This window comes from Ailuropoda melanoleuca, chromosome 4 (assembly GCF_002007445.2).
Source record: "Ailuropoda melanoleuca isolate Jingjing chromosome 4, ASM200744v2, whole genome shotgun sequence".
NCBI lineage: Eukaryota > Metazoa > Chordata > Mammalia > Carnivora > Ursidae > Ailuropoda > Ailuropoda melanoleuca.
Genome location: NC_048221.1, coordinates 38,838,370 through 38,861,358, shown reverse-complemented (window position 1 = coordinate 38,861,358; position 22,989 = coordinate 38,838,370). Strand labels below are relative to the sequence as shown.

The window sequence follows — 22,989 nt, the reverse complement described above, 5'->3', positions numbered from 1 at the left end:
AAGAAACTTGGGCAAAATGAGAATGATTGATGATGTCTACAGAACGGTAACCCCAACGTTTGAGAATCTTCATGTCCATTTCCACTAATACTGCCGTATTTCAAGTTCTCATTTCTTCCATCCTAAACTCCCATTAGAGCCTCCTAAGTGATTTCCCTAGCTCACCGAAATTAGACACCAGTTCCCCAAAGCAAAGCTCTGCTGTATCTAACAACAAACTTTCAATAACTTGTAAAATCTTTCTAAAAGCAAAATTCTATGTATCAGCAAGACACTGATTTATCCCAAATACACCTTCATAACCACACAACTTTTCCTGACTTTCCTGCTCATTGTTCCCTCTAGCTGGATTAAGCTAAACAGCCTCCTGTCTCAGGAAGCTTTCCCTAATCCTCAGCAATTAACTTCTCTTATGCTCCCGAAGCAGTTTATTACTCCCTTAAAGCAACTACTATATTCTGCCCAGATCATAATCGCTAGGTTCTGGATTTTTCCCCCCTTGTGAGGTTCCATGAAGCTAACCATCATGCAACAGATTTTTTCTTTGGGAAAGGAACTGTCTTTTGCTATGGAAACACTTTAATAGGAGCTTAAAGCAAAAGCTATGCTTCAAATTGTAAGCATTTCAACAATTCAGAGATGTTAAGAACAATGAATTTCTCAATAAAAGAACTGGGATTCTTTCTTGCAAATCACAGTTATAACCATAACAGTTTTAAGATAACAATTTTAATACTTTACCTGTTTGAATTGGGGATGCTGTATATGCATGCATATATCCCGGCTACAGCATATACCAATGAGGTTGTCTCCCCAGCTCCTGGTTCCCACTTTCTTAGAAAGGGATGTAATACACAAAGATGGTCCTCCAGGAATCAATTCTTTCCTGTCCATATTACTTCCCCCTCCCCTGCAAAAAGTGGATTAATCCTGGGGTCAGCCAATTGAACATTTCACCCCAAAAATGTGAAATATGGAGAGAACAAAGATCGGAAGTTACTGGACTAAATCACCCCTTTAAAGGAACATCCAGCAACTTCCGGTCCAGCCCCTGAGGTACCCCATTCTCATATTCTTGGCTTGGTAGTTTAACTCAACCTGTGATTCTAAGTTCTACCTCAATATCCTTCCAATAAATCTGTCTCTTCTCTCATTTTTGAGGGGGCTTACGAGAATCAAAATCAGTCTGTTCTGCTTACAAGCAAAAAAGCCTTAAATTAACTTGATCCTTTCAAAAAGTCATATATTCTTTGAGGATTACATATTTAATGCTCTATCTTTTAAGTAGAAATCTGAGCTGAGAAAAAAGCCTCTTCTTGATTTTCAAATTACAACGAAAAAGTTCACTTCCTATATTTTAATATTTAAAATGCTGTGACACTATTAAATTAATTCAAGTCTAAGTGGACATTCCCAAATGAGCCTACTGAACATTCAGTCTAGCAGTATGACAGAGCACTACTATAAAGTAACTTTATTGCTATTTTCTTTTTTTATTAGCACCTTCTCCCTTGACTATAGTTTTATCTTTTTCCAATACAAATATCCAAGGTCTTCAAAAACCTTGATTTTCCTAGATCAGAAATTAGATCTGAATTTATAAACGTATATATTTATGAATTGATAAGAAGGTTGTATATTTCAGCCAATAATATTATGAAGTTCTTTTTAATGGGAATATAAAAAATAGAAAATATTAAAAAAGGTAACTGCTTAAAAGTCAGAGAAATTATAAATTAAGATAAATTGTTACTGATGGTGAAATTTTCTTATAGATAAATAAAAATATTAAACTGAATACTAGAAAAGCAACGCTGATCCAAATAGTTTTTTTTGAGGGCTACTGGCATTTCTTTTTCAACTATTCCTGAAAAATATGAATTTGATTCCTTAGAACACAAAGGTTTGCTCGAGTATGTTTTAATCTTTCCTGGTGGCTTTTTTTTTTTTTAAGCTGCTAACTAAATTCTCACTTCCACTTTGTATTCTACTGAATGAATATGAAAATTCAGCAAATTCTGGGGCATACAAATGGAGAAACTGTCATTTCTTTCTTCTATGAAAAACTACATTGTTCAAATTGTTTTACATAGGTATCTTACTTTTATAATAAAAAATAATTTTAAATACCCAGCCACACGTAAGAAATTCAGTAATTTTAAAAATTAGCACATTTAGAAAACCTCATCCCATTAACATGATTCTGTAACTTCAAGTTTTGTACTGTTCAACTGTAACTTTTTAAAAAGCAAAATCTTTAAGAATCACAAATAAGGATACGATTTTTAATCCACAATTCTTGTAACAATCTGAACAACTTTTGAAGACTACTAACTAAATATAAAAACAATATACTTACGTTTCTTAAAACTTTTGATCTGAAATATGCCAATAATTAAGTCAATCTTACACTGAATACTCAGAAGCCTTTCTTTCAAGAATGAACTATATTTCCAAACTGTACTAGCCATCTAATACTTAAATATGTGCTAAAACTTCAAAGAGCTAATAGTACCATATTCATCAATTCTAAATCACGATCAATTTTAAGACTCCTCAATATTTTAAGAATTCTAGACCACTACTGATATTTGAAAGACATTCTTCAGAGCTATTAAAACATAGGAAAAACATATGCCAGCGAAGAAAATTTATCTTAATTTTAATTTAAAAATGTCTTTTTTTGGGTAACAAAGAAACTCGGGGGTTAAACTTTTTTTTTTTCTTTTTTAAAGATTTTATTTAGTTATTTCGGGCGGGGGGAGCAAGGGCAGGAGAGCATGCAAACAGGGGGAAGGGCAGAGGGTGAAGAAGAGAATCCTAAACAGACTCTGTGCTGAGTGCTGAGCCTGAAGTGCAGCTCCTGATGCAGGGCTCCACCTCAGGACCCCTGAGATCATGACCTGAGCTAAAATTCAACCGACTGAATCAACCAGGTGCCCCAAACTTTAATTTTAATAAAATTTGTGATTATGTCAAAATTTTTAGAAGTATCTGGAATTTATACACACACACACACACACACACACACACAGCAGAAAAAATCTGCAAAGCAGAAATGTAAAGCAATTTCAATTTTATTCCCATCTAATCTAGCCGAACTCTATACTACTTGATACATTATAAGGCTATTATCTCCTGAAACTAAAGCTTTTCTCTCCCTACCCAAAATCTAAAATCAGAAATCTATGACAAAAACTATTATTATTGGTTTACCCCTTCTATACCTGATTAGTCTTAGGCTCATAGCATACGCTAATTTAAGGGTCAACTGAAAAAAAAATTACTCTCTAAAGGAACTACACTTTAAGTTCCCCCCCACCCTAATTTTAAAAATGAAGATAACATATTTGATACAGGTGAATACAGAAAAAAGCAGCAGGCAAAATATATGAAATATAATACTGTAATACTAAAATAATAAATACTATAAGCAACTATGGTTTGTTTGCTCACCACTGCATTCCCAGCAGCTAGCACAGACCCTGGCACAGAATATATGCTTAACAAATATCTGCTGACTTAAGTAACATCTTAAGAGGTGTGAAGGAATGAAGGAACATAAGCAAACAATGCACAATCAAAAATTACACAAAAATTAAGCAGTGAGAAGAAGGTAACAAAAGGAACTTCGACATTCAGAAAATTTCACACCAGCATATCTTATGTAGAATATAATATGAATTACCATGTAGTAAGCTTTCAATAAATCCCAGCCCCTTTTCTTCCGTTTTCCTTTAAACAGCGTACACCTAAAATATTTACTTCACAAAACTCAATGTAACTTAAAACTTTCAAGAATATATCTGCATACCTGAATCTAATCAGTAATATAAAAAGAAAGATGTACTAATTGCACAAATCAATTGCAAATGTGATGGACTGAATGTGTTCTCCCAAAATTTTTATGTTGAAGCCCTAACACATAAAATTACAGTATTTGGAGATGAGGTCTTTGGGAGGCAATTAGTTATAGATGAGATTATGGGGGTGGGGCCCTAATGATGGAATTAATGTCCTTATTAGAGACACCAGAAAGAGAGGTTGCTTGATGTTTCTCTATTTCACCTCCCTCATACACCCACCCCCTTCTCTCCTTTCCCCTTGCCATGTGAGGACAGAGCAAGAAGGTGGCCTTCTGCAAACCAGGAAGAGAGTCCTCACCATAGCCCAAACATGCTGGCACCCTGATTTCAGACATCTGGCCTCCATAACTGTGAGAAAATAATCTCTGTTGTTGAAGCCATCCAATCTATGGTATTCTGTTATTGTAACATAAGATAAGACAGCAAATCAACTACTGAAGAAACAGTGACATATACTACAGGAGTATATAAATATCAAAAAACAAATTATGACCTCTGAAGAGCCTAGCTTGGTAGAGAAATAATTGTATTAAAATACCCACAACATAGAACAGAAAACAATAAATGGAAAATTTATGAAAGCAAAGTTACTATATTGTTTGAACATCTGGAAAGGCTTAGACACAAGCAGAGTTACCAAAGGATAAACAGAATCTAGACATAGGGAAACTGAAAGAGAAGAGAAACCAAGTTCCTCTCTCTCTCCCTCCCTCCCTTCCTCCCTCTCTCTCACATACACATCTTGAGATTTGGACACAGTAGTTTCTATTATTTTCTAAAGTTAGAAAGAATACTTCTTTAACAGATGAAGACAAGATTTTACTTTTTCTTCCACTTACATATTTAATCCAGCTTCCTACTTCATGTCACATTCTCAGCAAGGCAATTTCAGCCCCCTCAACGCTTGGGAAACCACAAGCAGAAACAGATTAGTAAGCAAACAGCTGCAATAAAAAATGCGATCAATGCATGTCAGAAATATGGTGGTTTCTATTAAGAAAAGGGGATCTGAGAAAGCTTTTCAGCGGATTACTATGTATTTGAATAGAGCTATCTGAACAATCTTAAAAGACAAGTGGAGGTTATGCCATGAGGAAGACTATCAGAGGCAACCAACAGAAAGATGCTGTTAGAATTTAATATTAGCAAAACAGAGCACTGCATATTCAGTGAAATGCAAATAATTTGGGCAAGTTAGAAAGGTGCCAAAAGACTGGAAACGTTAAGAAGAACCCAAATCAAGAAAGAATTTTAATGAGTAAGACAGTATTTGCCTCACTGGAAGAAAAACAATGTAAGAAGGAATGATACTAACTAGTAATGTTAATAAGGGAGACTTCAAAGGGAACAAAGCAGAGTGACCACACATCCTAGTTAGAATAGTCCTGCTCTATATCTGTTCACCTGGTGTTCCACCCAGTTTACCACCTGTACCATATTTAATGAAGTGTTATTAGTAACTGCATTAAAATATGCAGGTCTGGTAGGCCTCTCCACTTTATACTTCCAACTTCTGCCATGATCCTATCAGCTTGTTTATGAAATGCATGGATAATGAAGAGAGTCCTCACTTTAATGTGCAGTTAAATCTGAAAGACAGAAATAACAAATTTATCTTTCTCTCACCGTTTCCAGACTCAATGTATCTAACCCTTCCCTTTGAAGGGTTAGTCTGCAGGAGACTTCTCCAGAGGCTAAGGCAGTTAGCTCCTTTGGAGGTAGAAGTGGTCAACACTGCCACCACTAATGTCCCACTGATGTATCAGCCAAGTTACGGCCTGTGATTTTGCCCCCTGAAATACAGAGTTGCCAAGCTACCAATGACCAGAAGTCATGGGAAATTACACGTTACGTATATGTAGAGTAGCTAATATTAACACACAAAGCCAGTACTCTTACTGAAATGAAGAAATGAAGAATTAAAGCTTCTCTCTCCCCTATGTATATTAAGACTTGTCCGACGAAGCTAGCTAATGGATATAGTTGTGAATAATTATTCACAAATTATGTATTACCATATATCTATATCTATCTATATATATAGATAGATATAGATATCTGTCCCTGGTTCCTAACACAGAGATCCTAAAAGCCTTGTAAACAGGGGTGCTAGGACAAACTTTTGTTCTACTATTTAGTCTTTGGCCCCAGTTCCTGACGGAGAGCTCTTAAAACCTTTGGAATTTCCTGAGTGATAGAAACAGCTTCTATTCTAATGAGGAGACTCTTGATGGGCTCTTGGATGGGGGCTGGTAACCACAAAGACCAAGTGAAGTTAGTAGTTTGGAACTTTCAGCACAGCCTTCCCCATTCTCCAGAGAGGGGCCAGAAGTGGAGTGAATAATTAATCATGCCTACATGATGAAGCCTCTATAAAAATCTAGAAACTATGGGATTCAGAGAGCTTCCAAAATCATAAACAAGAATGCATCCACATGCTGGGAGGGTGGTGCACCCCAAACTCCCCATGGACAAAAGCTTCTATGCTCAGGATCCTACCAGGCTTCTCCCTATGTTCTCTCTTCATCTGGCTATTCATTTGTATCCTTCAATATCCAGTGTAATAAACCAGTAATCTAGTTAAGTAAACAGTTTTTCTGAGTGCTGTGAGCCACTCCAGCAAGTTAACGGAACCCAAGGAGCAAGTTATGGAAACCTCTGATTTTTAACCTGCTGATCCAAACCACAGGTAACAACCCAGATGTGTGACTGGCATCTGAAAGGGGAGACACAGTCAGTCTTGTAAGATTAAGCCCTTAATTTATGAGATCTGATATTAACCCCAGGTAGACAGTGTCTGAAGTAAATTGAATTGTAGGACATTCAGCTGGTGTCATAGAATTACTCCGTATGGGGAACAAAGCCCACACATGTAGTGTCAGAAGTGTTCTGTGTGAGAGTAAAGGAGCAACAGAATCTTCCAGGAAATATCTGATTAGATAAGAGGAAAATATCTGAGACTTTTACTTCTACTGAAAATCAAGAACAATAACAGTTATAATAAGACTCTGAATCTTCGACAAATAATCATTTATTTCTCAAAATTAAACTTTATTAAGTTTCTCAAATAGGATTCCAAAGGTAAAACTAGAAGACCTTGTTAAAGATCTGGATCATACCCATCACTGTTTTTATTTCACAGGTGAAAGAACAAACTATGAGAAACGTTTTAAAGCTTGATGCATGCTTTTTCTTATGAAGCAGAATGTTTCAATCTTGGCACCACTGACATTTTGGGTCTGATAATACTTTGTTGTTGAGAGTTATCCTGTGCAATGCACAGCATCCCTGGCCACTATCCATTCTCAGCAGCATTCCCCCACTAGTAACACCCAAAAATGTCTCTAGTCATTGTCATCCCTGGTCAAGAACCATCGCTGTAAATTTTTGAAAAGGAAAATGAAGACAAATATTACAGATTTAAATGCAAACTTGCAGAAAAAGCCCACATCTCAAAATTGCAAACATCTTCAATTAGTTTTACTGTTAATTATCACAAAGTCCTACAAGTTTATATAAACACCATAGGTAAGATTAAATATTTTACTTACATTTAAATTAAGAATGTATTTATTCAAAACTAAATTTAGGGGCACCTGGGTGGCGCAGTCCTTAAGCGTCTGCCTTCGGCTCAGGGCGTGATCCCGGCGTTCTGGGATCGAGCCCCACATCAGGCCCCCGCTATGAGCCTGCTTCTTCCTCTCCCACTCCCCCTGCTTGTGTTCCCTCTCTCGCTGGCTGTCTCTATCTCTGTCAAATAAATAAATTTTTTTTTTTTTAAAAATCTGATAATGTCTTGGGGCGCCTGGGTGGCACAGCGGTTAAGCGTTTGCCTTCGGCTCAGGGCGTGATCCCGGCGTTACGGGATCGAGCCCCACATCAGGCTCTTCCGCTATGAGCCTGCTTCTTCCTCTCCCACTCCCCCTGCTTGTGTTCCCTCTCTCACTGGCTGTCTCTATCTCTGTCAAATAAATAAATAAAATCTTTAAAAAAAAAAATCTGATAATGACTTAAAAAAAAAAACTAAATTTAAAACAGTAGGAACAATCTTAAGGTAAATCCGTTTTGTGGATGGGATTTTTATTCTCCTTATCAGGACTCTAGGACATTTCTGCAATCTCAGTATTCAGTCAACCGAAGAGCAAAACGTAGTTTTTTTCCCCTCAAAATAACTGGTTTGTTTTGGCCTATTTACAAAGAAACAGGCCAGAACCAGACTGCAAAAAAAAAAAAATTTACAAGGACAAAATTTCAAAAACAGTCATTAAAAAAAAAAGACAGCTCATACTTTGTATCTGAAGTCTCTTTTACTGATAAGTATGACTACTTGTCTATGGAATGTGACTAAAAGGACAGATATATGTCAGAAATAACAATTCATTCCAATCATTAAAAAGACTATTCTTTGCTATATAGTCATCATAATCTTTTTTAAACAACTTGCTGCTTGAAACTGTCTTAAGTTCAAATTATTCCTAACACATCTTATTACTTAGAAGTAACTTCATCAGGCTACTTTATTTTTTTTATCAATAATAATCTAGCAAAAACCATGAAAAACAAATCATAACTTCATAAATGAGGGAGGAAGAAACTATAATTGGTAATAAACAAATTGAAAGATGCAGGCATCAAATAAAAGCAAATTAAAATGAGATACCATTTTTCATCTATCAGATTTTCAGATTTAAAGCCTAATAATGCTCGGTGCTTACAGCGGTAGAGAAATAACTTTCATATCATGCTGGTATATATACATATGTTGAAAAAACTTTTTGGAAGGCCGGCTGGCAATACCTGACAAAATAATAATGCACATAAATGGCAACCTATACGTCCCATTCTTGCATCTGTGTCAATGTAAATATGTCACTTTAGCACTTTTTGAATTGTTTTGTAACTGTAAACAACCTAAAAACCATCAAAGGACAGGTTAAGTAAGTTACAGTATACCCCAAACAATGGAATACTATGCAACCCCTAAAAACAATGAGGCGAACTTTTGTGTTTTGATAAAGATATCCAAATACAACAGGTAACAAAAGACAAACTGCAGGAGTTTGATACTTTGTTTTAAAGAATTAACACACATTTACACAGAAAAATTCTGTTAATATATAAGAAACAGGTTAAAAGTATAGTTTGATTTTTTGTTGGTACTTCCATAATAAAAAAATTTTTAATGAGACGAGCTTATCTAAGCAGTACTGATTTCCATAATCTTTGTACATGAGTTTTTTCACAGTATGGGCACAATGATTATTTAATTCATGTGATCCATTAAATTCAATATGCAGTTATTCTTACCAAATTTCTCCTTAACCAAAATAAGGATGTAAACAGAAAATGTATGTATGATAGTCTCCATATTCAAGATACTTAAAATATTTAAGACTGAAAGTTTTCAGTATTTAAAATTTTCCACCTGTTCACTCACCTAGTATTTTCTCAGAAAATAATTTTTAAAGTGACCACATCCTGACTGTAACATTGATTTCTGTCATATCGTACAGCAACTAAGACAGCAAAATCAAATGTCACCGACAATATTTACAAAAAAACTGGATAAAGTGACAAGTATCCCCATGAACCTTCTGAAATAAACAGGACAAGACTAGAGAGCTATCAATATCTATACAGGAGGGAGAGAAAGACTACTTGTCTTACAATAGCTCATCAACAGGAAAACCCTGAATTCACTAACAATACTTACTGAGAAAAAAGAAAAGCAGGCCACATTCTACCCACGTTCAAGATTACTCATTGCAGAAATACTCTGCTGTGCAAAGTCCCTAGAAAAGGTGGGACTTGTCTCCAGATACAGAACTACTTTGAGACAAAATAGCCATAATCTCAAAGATCACCCTGCAGTCACCATGGACAATATCCCTAAAATAAGACCAGAATAAAACAATCTCGAAAAATATCAAATTCACTTTAGTACACAAAAACAATTCTGAATAGAAATATTTCTTCACTTAAGAAGCTATCTCACCCTCCCTCTTAGAGATATACAACAGTGCAAAAACTATAAATGTACTAATAGCTTATACTTCTCGAATTTCAAACCCTTCTATAGCATATTTTTCTCCAGTTTCAACCCCTGTAAATGGAAATATTACCACCTACCTCCCAATACTGACAGGTTAAGATTTTTGGTTGATTAAGAATAACAAATCCAAAACACGTATATTAAAAAGAAAGCTGGGCTCATAGTTCCAACTAAAATATACATCAGTCTCATCACATATAATGCTTCAAATTTACACCTCTGCAAAATTATAATTACTAAAATTTTCAGCCTTTGAGGTTACTGGAAAATAGTCTAAATCACAAATGTTAAGGGTATATCAAGTAATTTACCTTACTGACTCTTCCAGTAAAATATCTCCTGACACATTTTTTCTTAAATCACAAATTACCACACCCAGCCTCCCCATACTTGCCACAATCCCCAGGAAACTATCTATGGGACGTGTCAGGGCTTAGAAGGTCATATCATGGTATGCCACAAGGAAAGGAAAGATGGACAGGTACATGAGGTCAGAATTAGATAAGCAGCAAGGAAATCTCAGAAATAACTAGTAACAAATTCCTGTCAAAAGCATAATTTCAAATTCTAAAGATTTTAAAAGAATTCTCAGAGTGCTTCAGTAAAGAGGAAAAATGTGAGAAGACAACAAGGGACAATGGGTATATAAATACAGGTTATGAGAGGACCTAAAGTCAGAAGGCCTGAGTTTAAATTCCAATTCTGTCACTCACCAGATGCACTGTCTTAAAACTTTTCTTTTTTTAAAGATTTTATTTATTTATTTGACAGAGATAGAGACAGCCAGCGAGAGAGGGAACACAAGCAGGGGGAGTGGGAGAGGAAGAAGCAGGCTCATAGCGGGGGAGCCTGATGTGGGGCTCGATCCCGTAACACCGGGATCACGCCCTGAGCAGAAGGCTGACGCTTAACTGCTGTACCACCCAGGCACCCCAAAACTTTTAAGTTCTGTAAGTCTCAGTATGCACAAAAAACACTTTAATTCTAACACTAAAGTCTTANTCAGTATGCACAAAAAACACTTTAATTCTAACACTAAAATCTTATTCTTTTTTTTTTTTTAAGATTTTATTTATTTATTTGACAGAGACAGCCAGCCAGCGAGAGAGAGAACATAAGCAGGGGGAGTGGGAGAGGAAGAAGCAGCCTCCTAGCAGAGGAGCCTGATGTGGGGCTCGATCCCAGAACGTTGGGATCACGCCCTGAGCCAAAGGCAGACGCTTAAGGACTGCGCCACCCAGGCGCCCCTAAAGTCTTATTCTTAACACTAAAATTCTAGTCCCCTAAAGATAAATCTCAATTTCAGGTTCACAATTTAAAAATCGATCTAAGACTCTACGAAGGAGTACTGAGAAACACCACATACGATAAGAAGTAACATTAGGAGAATAAAATTTTAAAAGGGTCAAAAATACTCAAGAGATACCGAGAACCTGCAAGAAGCCTCGACAAATCACAGGAGACAGGAAAAGAAAGTACAACGTACTGTATGTACATCTGAAAAATTCTAAGTCAGATCTAGTTATAACAAAGAAGGAAAATAAAATAGCTAAAGCAAAGTTTTGGAAAGCAAACTGACTGACTAGGTCAGTCACAAGTATAAAGAAGCTTAATAAGATTTAGGAAAGTCTTGGGCCTAAAGAAAGATCACTGTACCTGGTCAATATGTTTTCATTCATAGGACTTCATTTTAGTAGTTGCAAACCTTTTAAGTATCAAAATTGGTATTAAATGTTATTTTAGCACTACCAATTTTTATTTTCATATCAGCGTACAAACAAAATAAGAAATCTAAGATTTACTGAATATCTGCTATTTCAAAAAACTCTGTGAAGTAAGTGTTGTTCACATTTTCAGCTGGGGAGTGGAAGAAATAGAAGGCTTAGGTAACTAACTTGTTCCAGCATGTCATTCACATAGATTATAACGAAACTAGAATTTTCACCAAGACTGTCTTCTAAGCTAGGGTCAAACATTATAAGCACAGAGACAAGAGAGATACCCTGACAAATACACCTCCAAGAGCATCTTCACTGTACCATGGAGCCTCTCAATAAAGCTTTTCTCCCGCCCCCCCCCACCAAGTCACATCCGTAAGTAGTAACAAAAAAGCCCTACTTAGACTATCACATATATGGCACATTTTGAAAAAGCACTAGGGCACTATTACTATTATTTTACATCATTACTAATTTTTTTTAAAGGTTTTTATTTATTTATTTGACAGAGATAGAGACAGCCAGCGAGAGAGAGGGAACACAAGCAGGGGGAGTGGGAGAGGAAGAAGCAGGCCCATAGCAGAGGAGCCTGATGTGGGGCTCGATCCCACAACGCCGGGATCACGCCCTGAGCTGAAGGCAGACACTTAACCGCTGTGCCACCCAGGCGCCCCACATCATTACTAATTTGACACTTAACTATTTTTCACTTTATAGTCAATGATGTAATCTCTCAATAATATTCAATGTATTTGCTAGGAATGGACTTTGAGCTTGGGTTACATTAGTGCCTATTACACAAGGTAGATTTTACACAAGCAGTGCCAAACCCAGGCAGCCTGATAATACAAACAGGACTGCTGTGGGTGAAACCAGAGAAAGCAAAGACAAGCAATCTAAAGGCCTAGCAAAAATGAAGATCGAAAATACATTCCCTCAGATTCACTAGGTACTTTTAAAGTAAAATGCTTTCACAGACATATGTATTAAATAACAGCCAACATTCTCCTCTTCAACTGTCTATACTGTTTCAGTCACTGAATACATTTAAGGGTTCTGTGTTTTGTTTTGTTTTTGCTATTGATACTGAAACTTGATTTTGGTATAGAAAGACAGATATAGGCAGAAGGATGCAGACATTTTCGCTCACAAACTCCCATATCATTAAAGTAAAAGAGCTACAGTCCACAAAACAGAAGGAAAGCACAGTAAATTCTGGATCATAAAACCCTAACTTTTTACTAGTAAGATGTTTTGAAGCAACATGAAGTTTTCGACAGACTTCCAGTAACAGTCCATAAGCATTATGAACTGATGCACTCATCAATCAGCAGGCACAAAGAGGATCTCTGGATGCAGATAAACCACAGGTGTGTATACAGCTGACACTAAGAATGGCATTCTGTGAACCTCTTTGTGACTCTGATGAATAAAGTGGTAACAATGACTGGTCTTTCTTACCCAAGTATACACAATGCGATTCTCCATTTTCTTTTTTTTTTCTTTTTTCGTCTCCAAACCAGTCACCTCTACAACATACTCCCAACAGTTATCTTTCACCATCAGCATTTAAACATCAACCACTATCACTACACTCCATTCTCCACACTTTTTTATCACTATTGCTGCAATACCATCCCCAGGTAACTACTGCCACAACACAGGCTCCTATAAGCTTTTCAAGCTGGAGGAACCTTGGAGATTATCTACTACAAGCTCCTCATTTAGTATCTGAGCATTTAGTAAACTGAGCATTTATTTAAGTGATTTAAACAATGCGAAATACGGGGCGCCTGGGTGGCTCAGTCATTAAGCAGCTGCGTTCGGCCNTAAACTGAGCATTTATTTAAGTGATTTAAACAATGCGAAATACGGGGCGCCTGGGTGGCTCAGTCATTAAGCAGCTGCGTTCGGCCCAGGGTGTGATCCCAGGGTCCTGGGATCAAGCCCCACATCAGGCTCCTCCACTGGGAGCCTGCTTCTTCCTCTCCCACTCCCCCTGCTTGTGTTCCCTCTCTCGCTGGATGTCTGTCTCTCTGTCAAATAAATAAATAAAATCTTTAAAAAAAAAAAAAAGGCAAAATAAAATAAGTAGTTATAGCAGCTTCCATTTAGGAGGTGGGAATGAGAAGGGGTTGTCAATGTGTGCCACTCACTGTATTAAGCACTTTAGATGTATAAGGAGGAAATTAAAGCACAGAAAACTCAGCCTTGGTCGCAGAGTTAAGTGGTAAAGGTAGGAATTCAAACCCAGGTCTTGTGTTCTCCTGCCTCAAACCAGAGCTCTTTCCCACATAAAGTATATTTCAGACTTGTTTCTTAAACCAAATTCACTGTTTATACCCAACATATAGACAATTCTAATTTTCACTCCAAATTTTAATATTTATAGCTACATTCTTCCATTTATTTGAGTCCTCAGAAAAGCCGAGGCAACTACAAGGTATAAACCCCGTTTTTCAGGGAAGAAACAAGCTCACAAATAATATGCCCAAATTCACACAGAGAAGTCGCCAAGCTAAATTCAAAATTCAAGCCATGCTCCTTCCAAGAATAATATTACCACATGCTAACTCTCATGAAATTATGGGACTAGCAACTACTAGTAAAAATCTGGACTGAACATAGAAAATATGAGCTCACCTGCACACCAAAGAGATTAAAAATTTGAAGTTAACTCTACTCAGAAAACAAAGTTGGCAAAGCTTCCAATGCATCAATCAATAGATTTTCTGCAGTATACATGACACATCAGGTTTATACCATGACATGAAGAAACAAATGAAAACGACTACAATTTTCTTCATGTTCATACCTTAATCACTGCAGTTACTGGAACATTTGAAACAAAAGTGCATCCACTTAACTAATATTTAATGAAAATCTACCGTGCTTTCTCTGTATACCACTGCGATGGTCATACAGGACAGGACTTTAGGTGGCACACAGAAAATTCATATTAAGTACATATTTTAGTATTTATAGATTTTAAAGTGACTTAGATGTAACTAATGCAACAAATCAGTGGTTTCAGATCTTCTTTCTCACAAGGAGAAAAAATTAACATAGTGACTATATTTCTGTGGAGGGGTAAAACGAAGGCTTACCTTCTATAATATTTTTCTATATTGAAAAAATCTGAAAAAAAGCCAAACTAGAGAAGAGTATTAAATGATTATATAGATGTTACAAGGATGTGGCAAATATTATGATGGCAGTATAGGAGACTTGATTTTTTTTTTTTAATTTTGAGGGGAGAGAGAGAGAGAGAAGGGTCGAGTGAGCACACACAAGCAGGAGGGGCAGAGGGAGAGAATCCCAAGCAGAGCCCCAACTCAGATCATGACCTGAGCAGAAACCAAGAGACAGCTGCTCAAACAACTATGCCACCCAGGTGTCCTGGGAGACTGACGTTTTAGAAACAATGTTCAGTAAATACTACTTTGACACAACAAAATTTCCTCAAGAAACCCACAGAAGAAGGATCTAACAGCCTCATTCACTTAAGGAGATTTTATTTACAACAATGAGGTCTCAGCTGTTGATAACTACTTTTAAGTAACCTAACTTTTATTTTCTTACTGTCATGTCAAAATTGTTCAACACAAAGAACTTGAAACTGCAGGGGGCGGGTAGGGAGGTGGGGACAAAGCTGACTCAATATAAACACTGTCAACACAATAACTACTATTTATTGAGCATTTACTGTTTACCAAGCGATGTGCTAAGTTTTCCATGTATTAAGTACTTATACTATGAGATACTATAATTATTTCTATTTTATAGATGAGGAAATTAACAATTTTCATAAGAAGTATAATTATGAGAGGGTAACAGTGGTTCTATAGCTTTCTTTCTCTCCAAAACCCCACATATCAGACATAACTAGACAGCAAAACAAAAAACCAATAAACAAAATCATTCACAATAAAACTACCTGAAAAAACAAAACAACACAAAAACCAGCTGAGAAGGTAGCGAACCTCACAAACCCCAAAGAATAGAAGGTTAAGAAAAGTGACAGTCAGATGACCTATGTACCTTATAAGGTTCTAAACATCAGCAAGTAGAAGTTCTTGTGCACCTGAAGGGCCTTGGAATCGAAGAACCACGAAACTGTGAACAAGCATTCACTAGAAATCATGACAGGTCAATCTGAGAACAGCAACTGGAACTGAATGGGTTTTGCCCACTCCACTAGTGAGTGAACAAAAGGAACCCAGTGTGAAAGCTGAAGGAGAGCAGCAGTCTTGCTCCAATGGGATCCTGAAAGTGACCCACCAGGGCTCCCATCCAGAGATGACCCCAGTATGTGGAGAAGAAGGACAATAAAGATGAAGGAAAGACAGTGTCCAAGTAAGAGTAGGAGTGAAAAAGAGAACCTGTAAATTTCAGAAAGCAAATTCCATGTTCTTAAACACTTTACAAAACAATGAGAGAGTTCTGTGAAATTAGAAAAGCTACTCTGAACCCTATTTCCTCCTCAAAGGTCAGGAAAACTAATTTCATGTAAAAATGTACAAGACAAAAACATCAAGGTCAAAACCGGTACAAAATAATTATAAGGAAAAAAAGAGAGTAAGGGGAACAAATATCCCTACACCATGAACGGAACCTAGAAAGACTTGTCCAAAACAAATCAAAACTGCATGATACCATTTCAAAATGAGATAGGCACTGAGAAAAATGATATAACTTAAAATTAGAGAAACTCAGAAAATAAGTTTTAAAACAGAATTTGGCAAACGATTAGAAATTTTAAGAATTACTTCAGGAAATAAACTAAACTAGTATATGAGAATGAAAGAACATAACAGATATCACAGTAAGAGTTCTTTAAGGAAATAAATTTTTAAAAATCAAAACAAAATTTAAAATTTCACCTTGAAGACACTATCAAGAGAATGAAAAGAAAAGCCACGAAGCTGTAGCAAGTACTTGTAAATCCTGTGTCAGATAAAGGTCTTGTAGCTGTAACATATAAAGAACTCTCAAAAACCAATAAGAAAACAACTCAATTCTTTTTTTTAAAGATTTTTTTTATTTATTTATGTGACAGAGAGACAGCCAGCGAAAGAGGGAACACAAGCAGGGGAGTGGGAAAGGAAGAAGCAGGCTCCCAGCGCAGGAGCCCGATGTGGGACTCGATCCCGGAACGCCGGGATCACGCCCTGAGCCGAAGGCAGACGCCCAACGACTGTGCTACCCAGGCACCCCAGAAAACAACTCAATTTTTAAGTGGACAAAGACTCGAAGAACCAGTTTACCAAAGATACAGGAATAGCAAATAAACACATGAAAAGATGCTCAACGTGATTAGTCATTAGGGAAATACAAATTAAAACCACTTTGCAGTATGTGCCTAATAGAATGACTATAGCAAAAAAGAAGGACCATACTAAATGTTGAAAAGGATGTGGAGAACCTTAACTCACTTCCCATTAATACTGGTGGGAAGGCAAACTGGTGCAATCACTCTAGAAAACAGTCTGGCAGTTTCTCAGGAAGTTAAACACACACCTACGATATATGATCCAGCCACTCCACCCCTAAGTTTTTATACAAGAAAAAAGAATGTATATGTCCATACAAAGATTTGTACACAAATGTTCATAGCAGTTTTGATAACAGAAAAAACCGAAAATAACCCAAGTGCCCATCAACAGGTGAATGTATAAAAAAAACCTGTAGGATGTCCATATAATGAATACTACTCAGAAATAAAAAGGAATGAACTGCTGATATCCAAACATGGATCTCAATTATGTTGAGTAAAAGAAGCCAAAGAATACAAACTGTATGATTCCATTTATATAAAATTCTAGAACAAGCAAAATGAAGTGATGAAAAGAGTTCTCTTTAGTTGCCTGAGGGGAGAGGAGCACACCCAGAGAAGGAAGATTACAAAAGGGCATGGGGAAACTTCTGGGAATAATGAATGGATATGTTCACAATCCTGAGTGTGGTCAAAGTTTGAGTACAGATGTCAAAATTTAGCAAATTACTTATTTTCAATAAATGAAGTTTAGTGTACAAAGCTTTTTTTTTTTAAAAACAGGAATAAGGAAAAAATTCAGGACAAAATAAATACTGAAGACATACAAAGATGATTGACATAGGAATACAAGGAGTCCCTGAAAAAGAAAACCAAAGGAAATAATTTTATTTCCTCAAATTAAAAAAAAGATAAGAAGGGTGCCTGGGTGGCACAGTGGTTAAGCGTCTGCCTTCAGTTCAGGGCGTGATCCCGGCGTTCTGGGATCGAGCCCCACATCAGGCTCCCCCGCTATGAGCCTGCTTCTTCCTCTCCCACTCCCCCTGCTTGTGTTCCCTCTCTCGCTGGCTGTCTCTATCTCTGTCGAATAAATATCTTTAAAAAAAAAAAAAAAGGTAAGAAAAATCTGAAAATACATATTGAAAAAGCACACCACATACCTGAGTATACTGACCCAAATGCCTAACACTAAAACAGAAGTCCAGAAAAATTACTGCACTCAACAGAAAAAAATTCCTTGGGAATCTAGGCAAAAAGAGCATGTGGCTTTTAAAAAGGTAAAGAAAATTAGATTATCATCTGATTTGTGACAGGAACTCTGAGTTTGGGGAAACAATGGAATTAGCATATTTAAGCTACTCAAGGGCAAAAAATGAGAATCAAAGATTTCCAAAATGACCTACAAGAATAAAGGACACTGGGGCGCCTGGGTAGCGCAGTCGTTAAAGCGACTGCCTTCGGCTCAGGGCGTGATCCCGGGGTTCCGGGATCGAGTCCCACATCGGGCTCCTCGGCTGGGAGCCTGCTTCTTCCTCTCCCTCTCCCCTGCTGTGTTCCCTCTCTCGCTGGCTGTCTCTCTGTCACATAAATGAATAAAATCTTTATTAAAAAAAAAAAAAAGAATAAAGGACACTAACTGTTAATAATATATAAAAACTCAGGAAATGTTCCCATGAGCTCTGCCAAAAGACTCTAGGAGGGAAATGAACTTCAGACAACCAACCTGATTAGAGATACTGACCTAAGGACTAGCGGTGAGCATTTGACACAGAGCTACTATAAAAGTAAGAATAAATGATGGTTAAAAGAGACTTCTGAGCTATATGCTCAGATAACTTAGTACAACTACTTTTCTTAAATGGGGACTACAAATTGGGAGAGTATATGAACAATTTTGATGTTCTTAGTAATTAGTATTGTTAGACTTTTCCCATGTCCTTGAGAACCAGAATTGTTGGGGTGGAAGAAGTAAAACACTGTAGTCCTGATTTTGAATTGGAAGCATCAGTATGAATCACTTAGTATTTTATTAGTTATGTCCACTGAAGAGGTTAGAAACAATTACTAACTCAGTAATATAAGCATCTTTAGTCTCCAGGTTGTCGTCTTTAAACACCACTTCCCCACTAAAAGACACGGCTTCTTGAGATATGTCTGATTCTAGGTCTGAGCAGGACTGAGCTTAGACCATATTCTAATACCACAAACTATGGATACTATCAAAGGCTACTAAGAATCAAGTCAAAAGGACTCTGGAATCAAATGAAAGAGGCTCCCACAGACCAAACATGGGACAGTACGACCATCAAAATGAGTAATTGCAACTAAAACTTACCAAACGTTTAAATCCACAACTGAAACCTATCAAATGTTCAAAATCATGACTGAAATTCACCCCATGTTTCTTTTTATTCAGCACATAATATACACTTGGCATTAAGTTACAACCTATTACCTTCAGTAAAGCATCCTTTAAGGAAATGTCCCATTTTCAGGACAAAGTAACCTTTGTCAACATAAAATAATTTTTTATGTCAACATAAAAATAATTTTTTGAAGCAGCCAAAACCAACAAATTTGGGGATTGTTTTAGACAGATAATCTCAATCTTCATTACAGTTTAGTATGCCATGTCTTAGCATCTTTCCCAACTTCCTACATTAGATGTTTACAGGTAATTTTTAGAAGACCAAAAAGGAAAACTGCTCCAGTACTCTTTAAAATTTTCCTACAACCTCCTGCTCAGTAAAAACCTATACTATAATTTTAAAATCTCTCTAAAGCTAAAAACACAAGTGTCAAATTGGGCTTTTTTAATGAAAAATAAATAGCCTAGGCTGTCACTGATTTTCATTCATAAACGAAGTCCATATAGCTCTTCTGTAAATGATTTCCTGCTATAATGTATCAATGAAAATAAAAACTATGGAATTCTTATCTAAAGAAATCCATCCATCCTAAAACACCAAAGAGATCTGATCTGCTGTTCTTTACATTTTCTCATTAAAATCTCAGAAGTTAGACAAAGCTCAGTTTAACCATAAATGGATGACAGAAACTGCAAATTTCAGAATCAAAAGGCATGCTCATGTCGATTAAAAAAAAAGATTAAAGCTAAATGTGCAAATGACAAATTTAAAAATACTTTCCAAATTTTATAAAGAATCTAACACCTGATTAATTTTAATACAAAATACTTGAATAAATGTAAAAAAACGTTGGGGGGGGAGAAAGGGGGTGGCAGAACTTAAGTCCTCTATCAAGACAAAGTAATTGTTCACAAAAATCAGGTTAAATTTCCCTAACCACATGGTGTTCCAGTCTGACAGGATATTAAGAAGTTTTTTTTCAGAAGTTTTCAACTATTTACAGCCAACGTAGTTTATCAAAAGAGAAGACACTTTGTACAGACCTGATAAGGAGAAGAGGTTTTTAAGTATTTATCTCCAAATAGTTTGATATAATCTTGTGTATCAAAACTCTGAAAGTAAAAGCTTCTCCTCTTGATATTGTAGAGGGAGAAGTCTGGACCAACTAACAATTTTGAAAGAAATAGAGGCAATCTAAGAATTTATGATTTAGGGATAATTTATTTTTGAAAGCTGGCAACTAGTCATTTTTTAAGCTTATCTACATAAATACCAGTTAGTTATGTTGCATCAATTTTTAAAATCAAGATGTTCTAAGAAAGACTATAATTCAGAGGCAAATATAGCTTTTTTTCCTAAAGGGTTCCACTTTTTAAGTGGAATAAATAAAAACATAAGATTGACCACATCACAGACACATTCTTAAGTTGACTGGTAATTTCAATAAAGCACTACGGAGACTCAGCTTACCTACATGACTACTAAATCAGAGGGTATTTTTTCCTTTCTAAAATTAGGCTAGTTATTAGAAGGCTACATATATTACAACCACAAAAGAATCTTGTGAGAAATGAGCATCTGCTAATAAAGCCCGAGAAAGTATACATCACTTGCTGAAGCTTACACTCATAGTAGGCCTCAAAAAGAACTTTAAAAATAGACAAGACCTAGGGGAGCCAAAAGAAAGCTTATTTAGTAACACTGCACCCAAAGAACCCTTTCTCCTTCCTACTCCCCACCCCCTACCAAAAAAAGAGTACAAAGAAAGTCACCAAATCTGCACTGCTTTCTACAAATTAACTTAGTGATGACAAAAACAACTCCTGCAACACAAACTACACACACAATGAACTGGAACGGTACTTACAAAAACAGTCCTAACTTCACAGTGTAAGTTTCACATTCACAACATTTGGAAACAAGCCTAATAAAATCCTGAGCATATGTAACAAGTTAGCTATCCTAGAAAGTTTACAGGACAGTCAAAACTGTAGCATCTGGAATTTGTCAGATAATCACCCTAAGTCCTCAGGAGAATAAATAGAAGTGACACTTCAAACACCCCCATATATAAATATGACAACAAAGGTTGGATACAGAACAATATGAGAAAATACCACCAACAAAAAAAAATTAAGACATAATCAAAGCCACAAAATTCTGGAAATAAGCCTGCTAGGGCCAAAAGGGTCATAACGGGATAGCCATTCTTTTCTCTAGCTCTTCATACTAATAAATTCTAAATCTACAAAAGCACAGATATAAAGAAAACTTTAACAAACTTTTAAAGCTCATTACAGAGTATGCATAAGGGAAATAAAGCATATGCGCTCAGTAAATGCTTCAAATAAGTGGAGCTTGTACAGCTGTACAAAGATTATTCAATTCTTCTGAAATACACTTCTTTCCCTCTCCTAAGCAATTCTGAATGATACCTAGGACCATAACAAGGAATACATGTTTTCAACTCACATTGTCTCTCCAGTCTTGGCTACATGACAAAGAAACTGATCCAGGACAGGACAAACTTCCTTTTTTCCCCTCTTCTCAAAATCTAAATAAGGGAAGAAAGAAAAATTATCAGTATTTTCAAAGTCCATCAACCATTTCCAGCGCACTATAAAAACAGACTTTTCTCCCAGTTCTTCCTCAAATATTAAGCAGTTTAAAAAAAAAAAAAATCAGCCTCTTAACCAAATATCCACCTCCGACTCTCAAAGTTCTACTTCCAACGCTGGTCTCTTCACGTTGTAACAAGAATCCTCCTGAAGGGGGCACTCAACTTCTCCACAAATCATCCTTAATGCAGTGTTTCTCAAAGTGTGGTCCGGGGGAACACCAACATCAGATTTATCTGGGACACCAGTTAAAATACAAATCCCAGGCCTCAACCCCCGTAAACTGCTTATCTAGGAAAAGTTCGTAAAGAAACTGAAGCTACCTCACGTAGCCGTTTCCAAATGATTTTGGATGTCAATGCATAATTGTGAAAACGCTGAAATCACACGCTATTCTAAGTTTGAGAACCACCGTTCTCAAGCCTGTTGCGTGGAAGGAGACCACCTTAGAATTAGGGCGCGTGGAGGAATGACTTCAGAAGCTCTGTAAAAGACTTCCTGAGACACTTTAAAGTTGCTCTGCCGCCCTCTCCCCCACCCCCACCCCCAAACCTTCTACTTTTTCTCTCACCCCGACGCCTGGCGTGCGGGGGCCTGACGGAAAACGTAGCCTACCCGTAAGGGGGCTGCGGGCCCACGACCTCTCCCGGGAGAGGTGGGCGAGAGGCTGGGGCCCCTACCAGAGCTTCCCCGGCTCCCCTCCCCCAGCCCAGACGCCGGCGGCGGACACAAAGCCCAGAGCGGGGCGGGAGGGAGCTGCCCACAGGGCTCCCCGCCCCTGGGGAGGTGGGAGGGGGATGGGAGCCGGGGAAGCGCCCCCCCACCCCCGCTCCAGCCCGGCCCGGCCCTTCGGAGCCCCCTTCCCAGAAAGAGAGGAGAGGGGGCCGCGGAGGGTGAGGAGGAAGGGAGAGGGGGCAGCTACCCCCACCTTTCAGCGCCTCCTGCAGCCTCTCGACGTCCATGGCTTCCCGGAGTCCCTCGCAGCCTCCGCCTCCCTCCGCGGGTCTCCCGGGGACCGGAACGCCTCCCCCCACCCCCCCGACGCCCTCCCCCTCTCGCACACACTCCGGCACGCAGGCGACCGGGGGGGG

At 37.4% G+C, this 22,989-nt stretch overlaps 1 protein-coding gene across 1 annotated transcript in view; it reads right to left on the bottom strand.

The window, feature by feature from the left end:
- Positions 1-22,983, bottom strand: part of PPP4R2 (protein phosphatase 4 regulatory subunit 2) — a 53,742-nt gene extending 30,759 nt beyond the window's left edge. Inside the window, exons 1-2 of the mRNA XM_034658644.1 lie at positions 22,827-22,983; positions 21,753-21,834 (exon numbers count right to left, since the gene is read on the bottom strand). Of these exons, the coding sequence (XP_034514535.1) occupies positions 21,753-21,834; positions 22,827-22,860 (116 nt within the window). The 5' untranslated portion in view covers positions 22,861-22,983. The remainder of the gene's footprint in view (positions 1-21,752; positions 21,835-22,826) is intronic.
- Between the last annotated feature and the right edge of the window lie 6 nt (positions 22,984-22,989).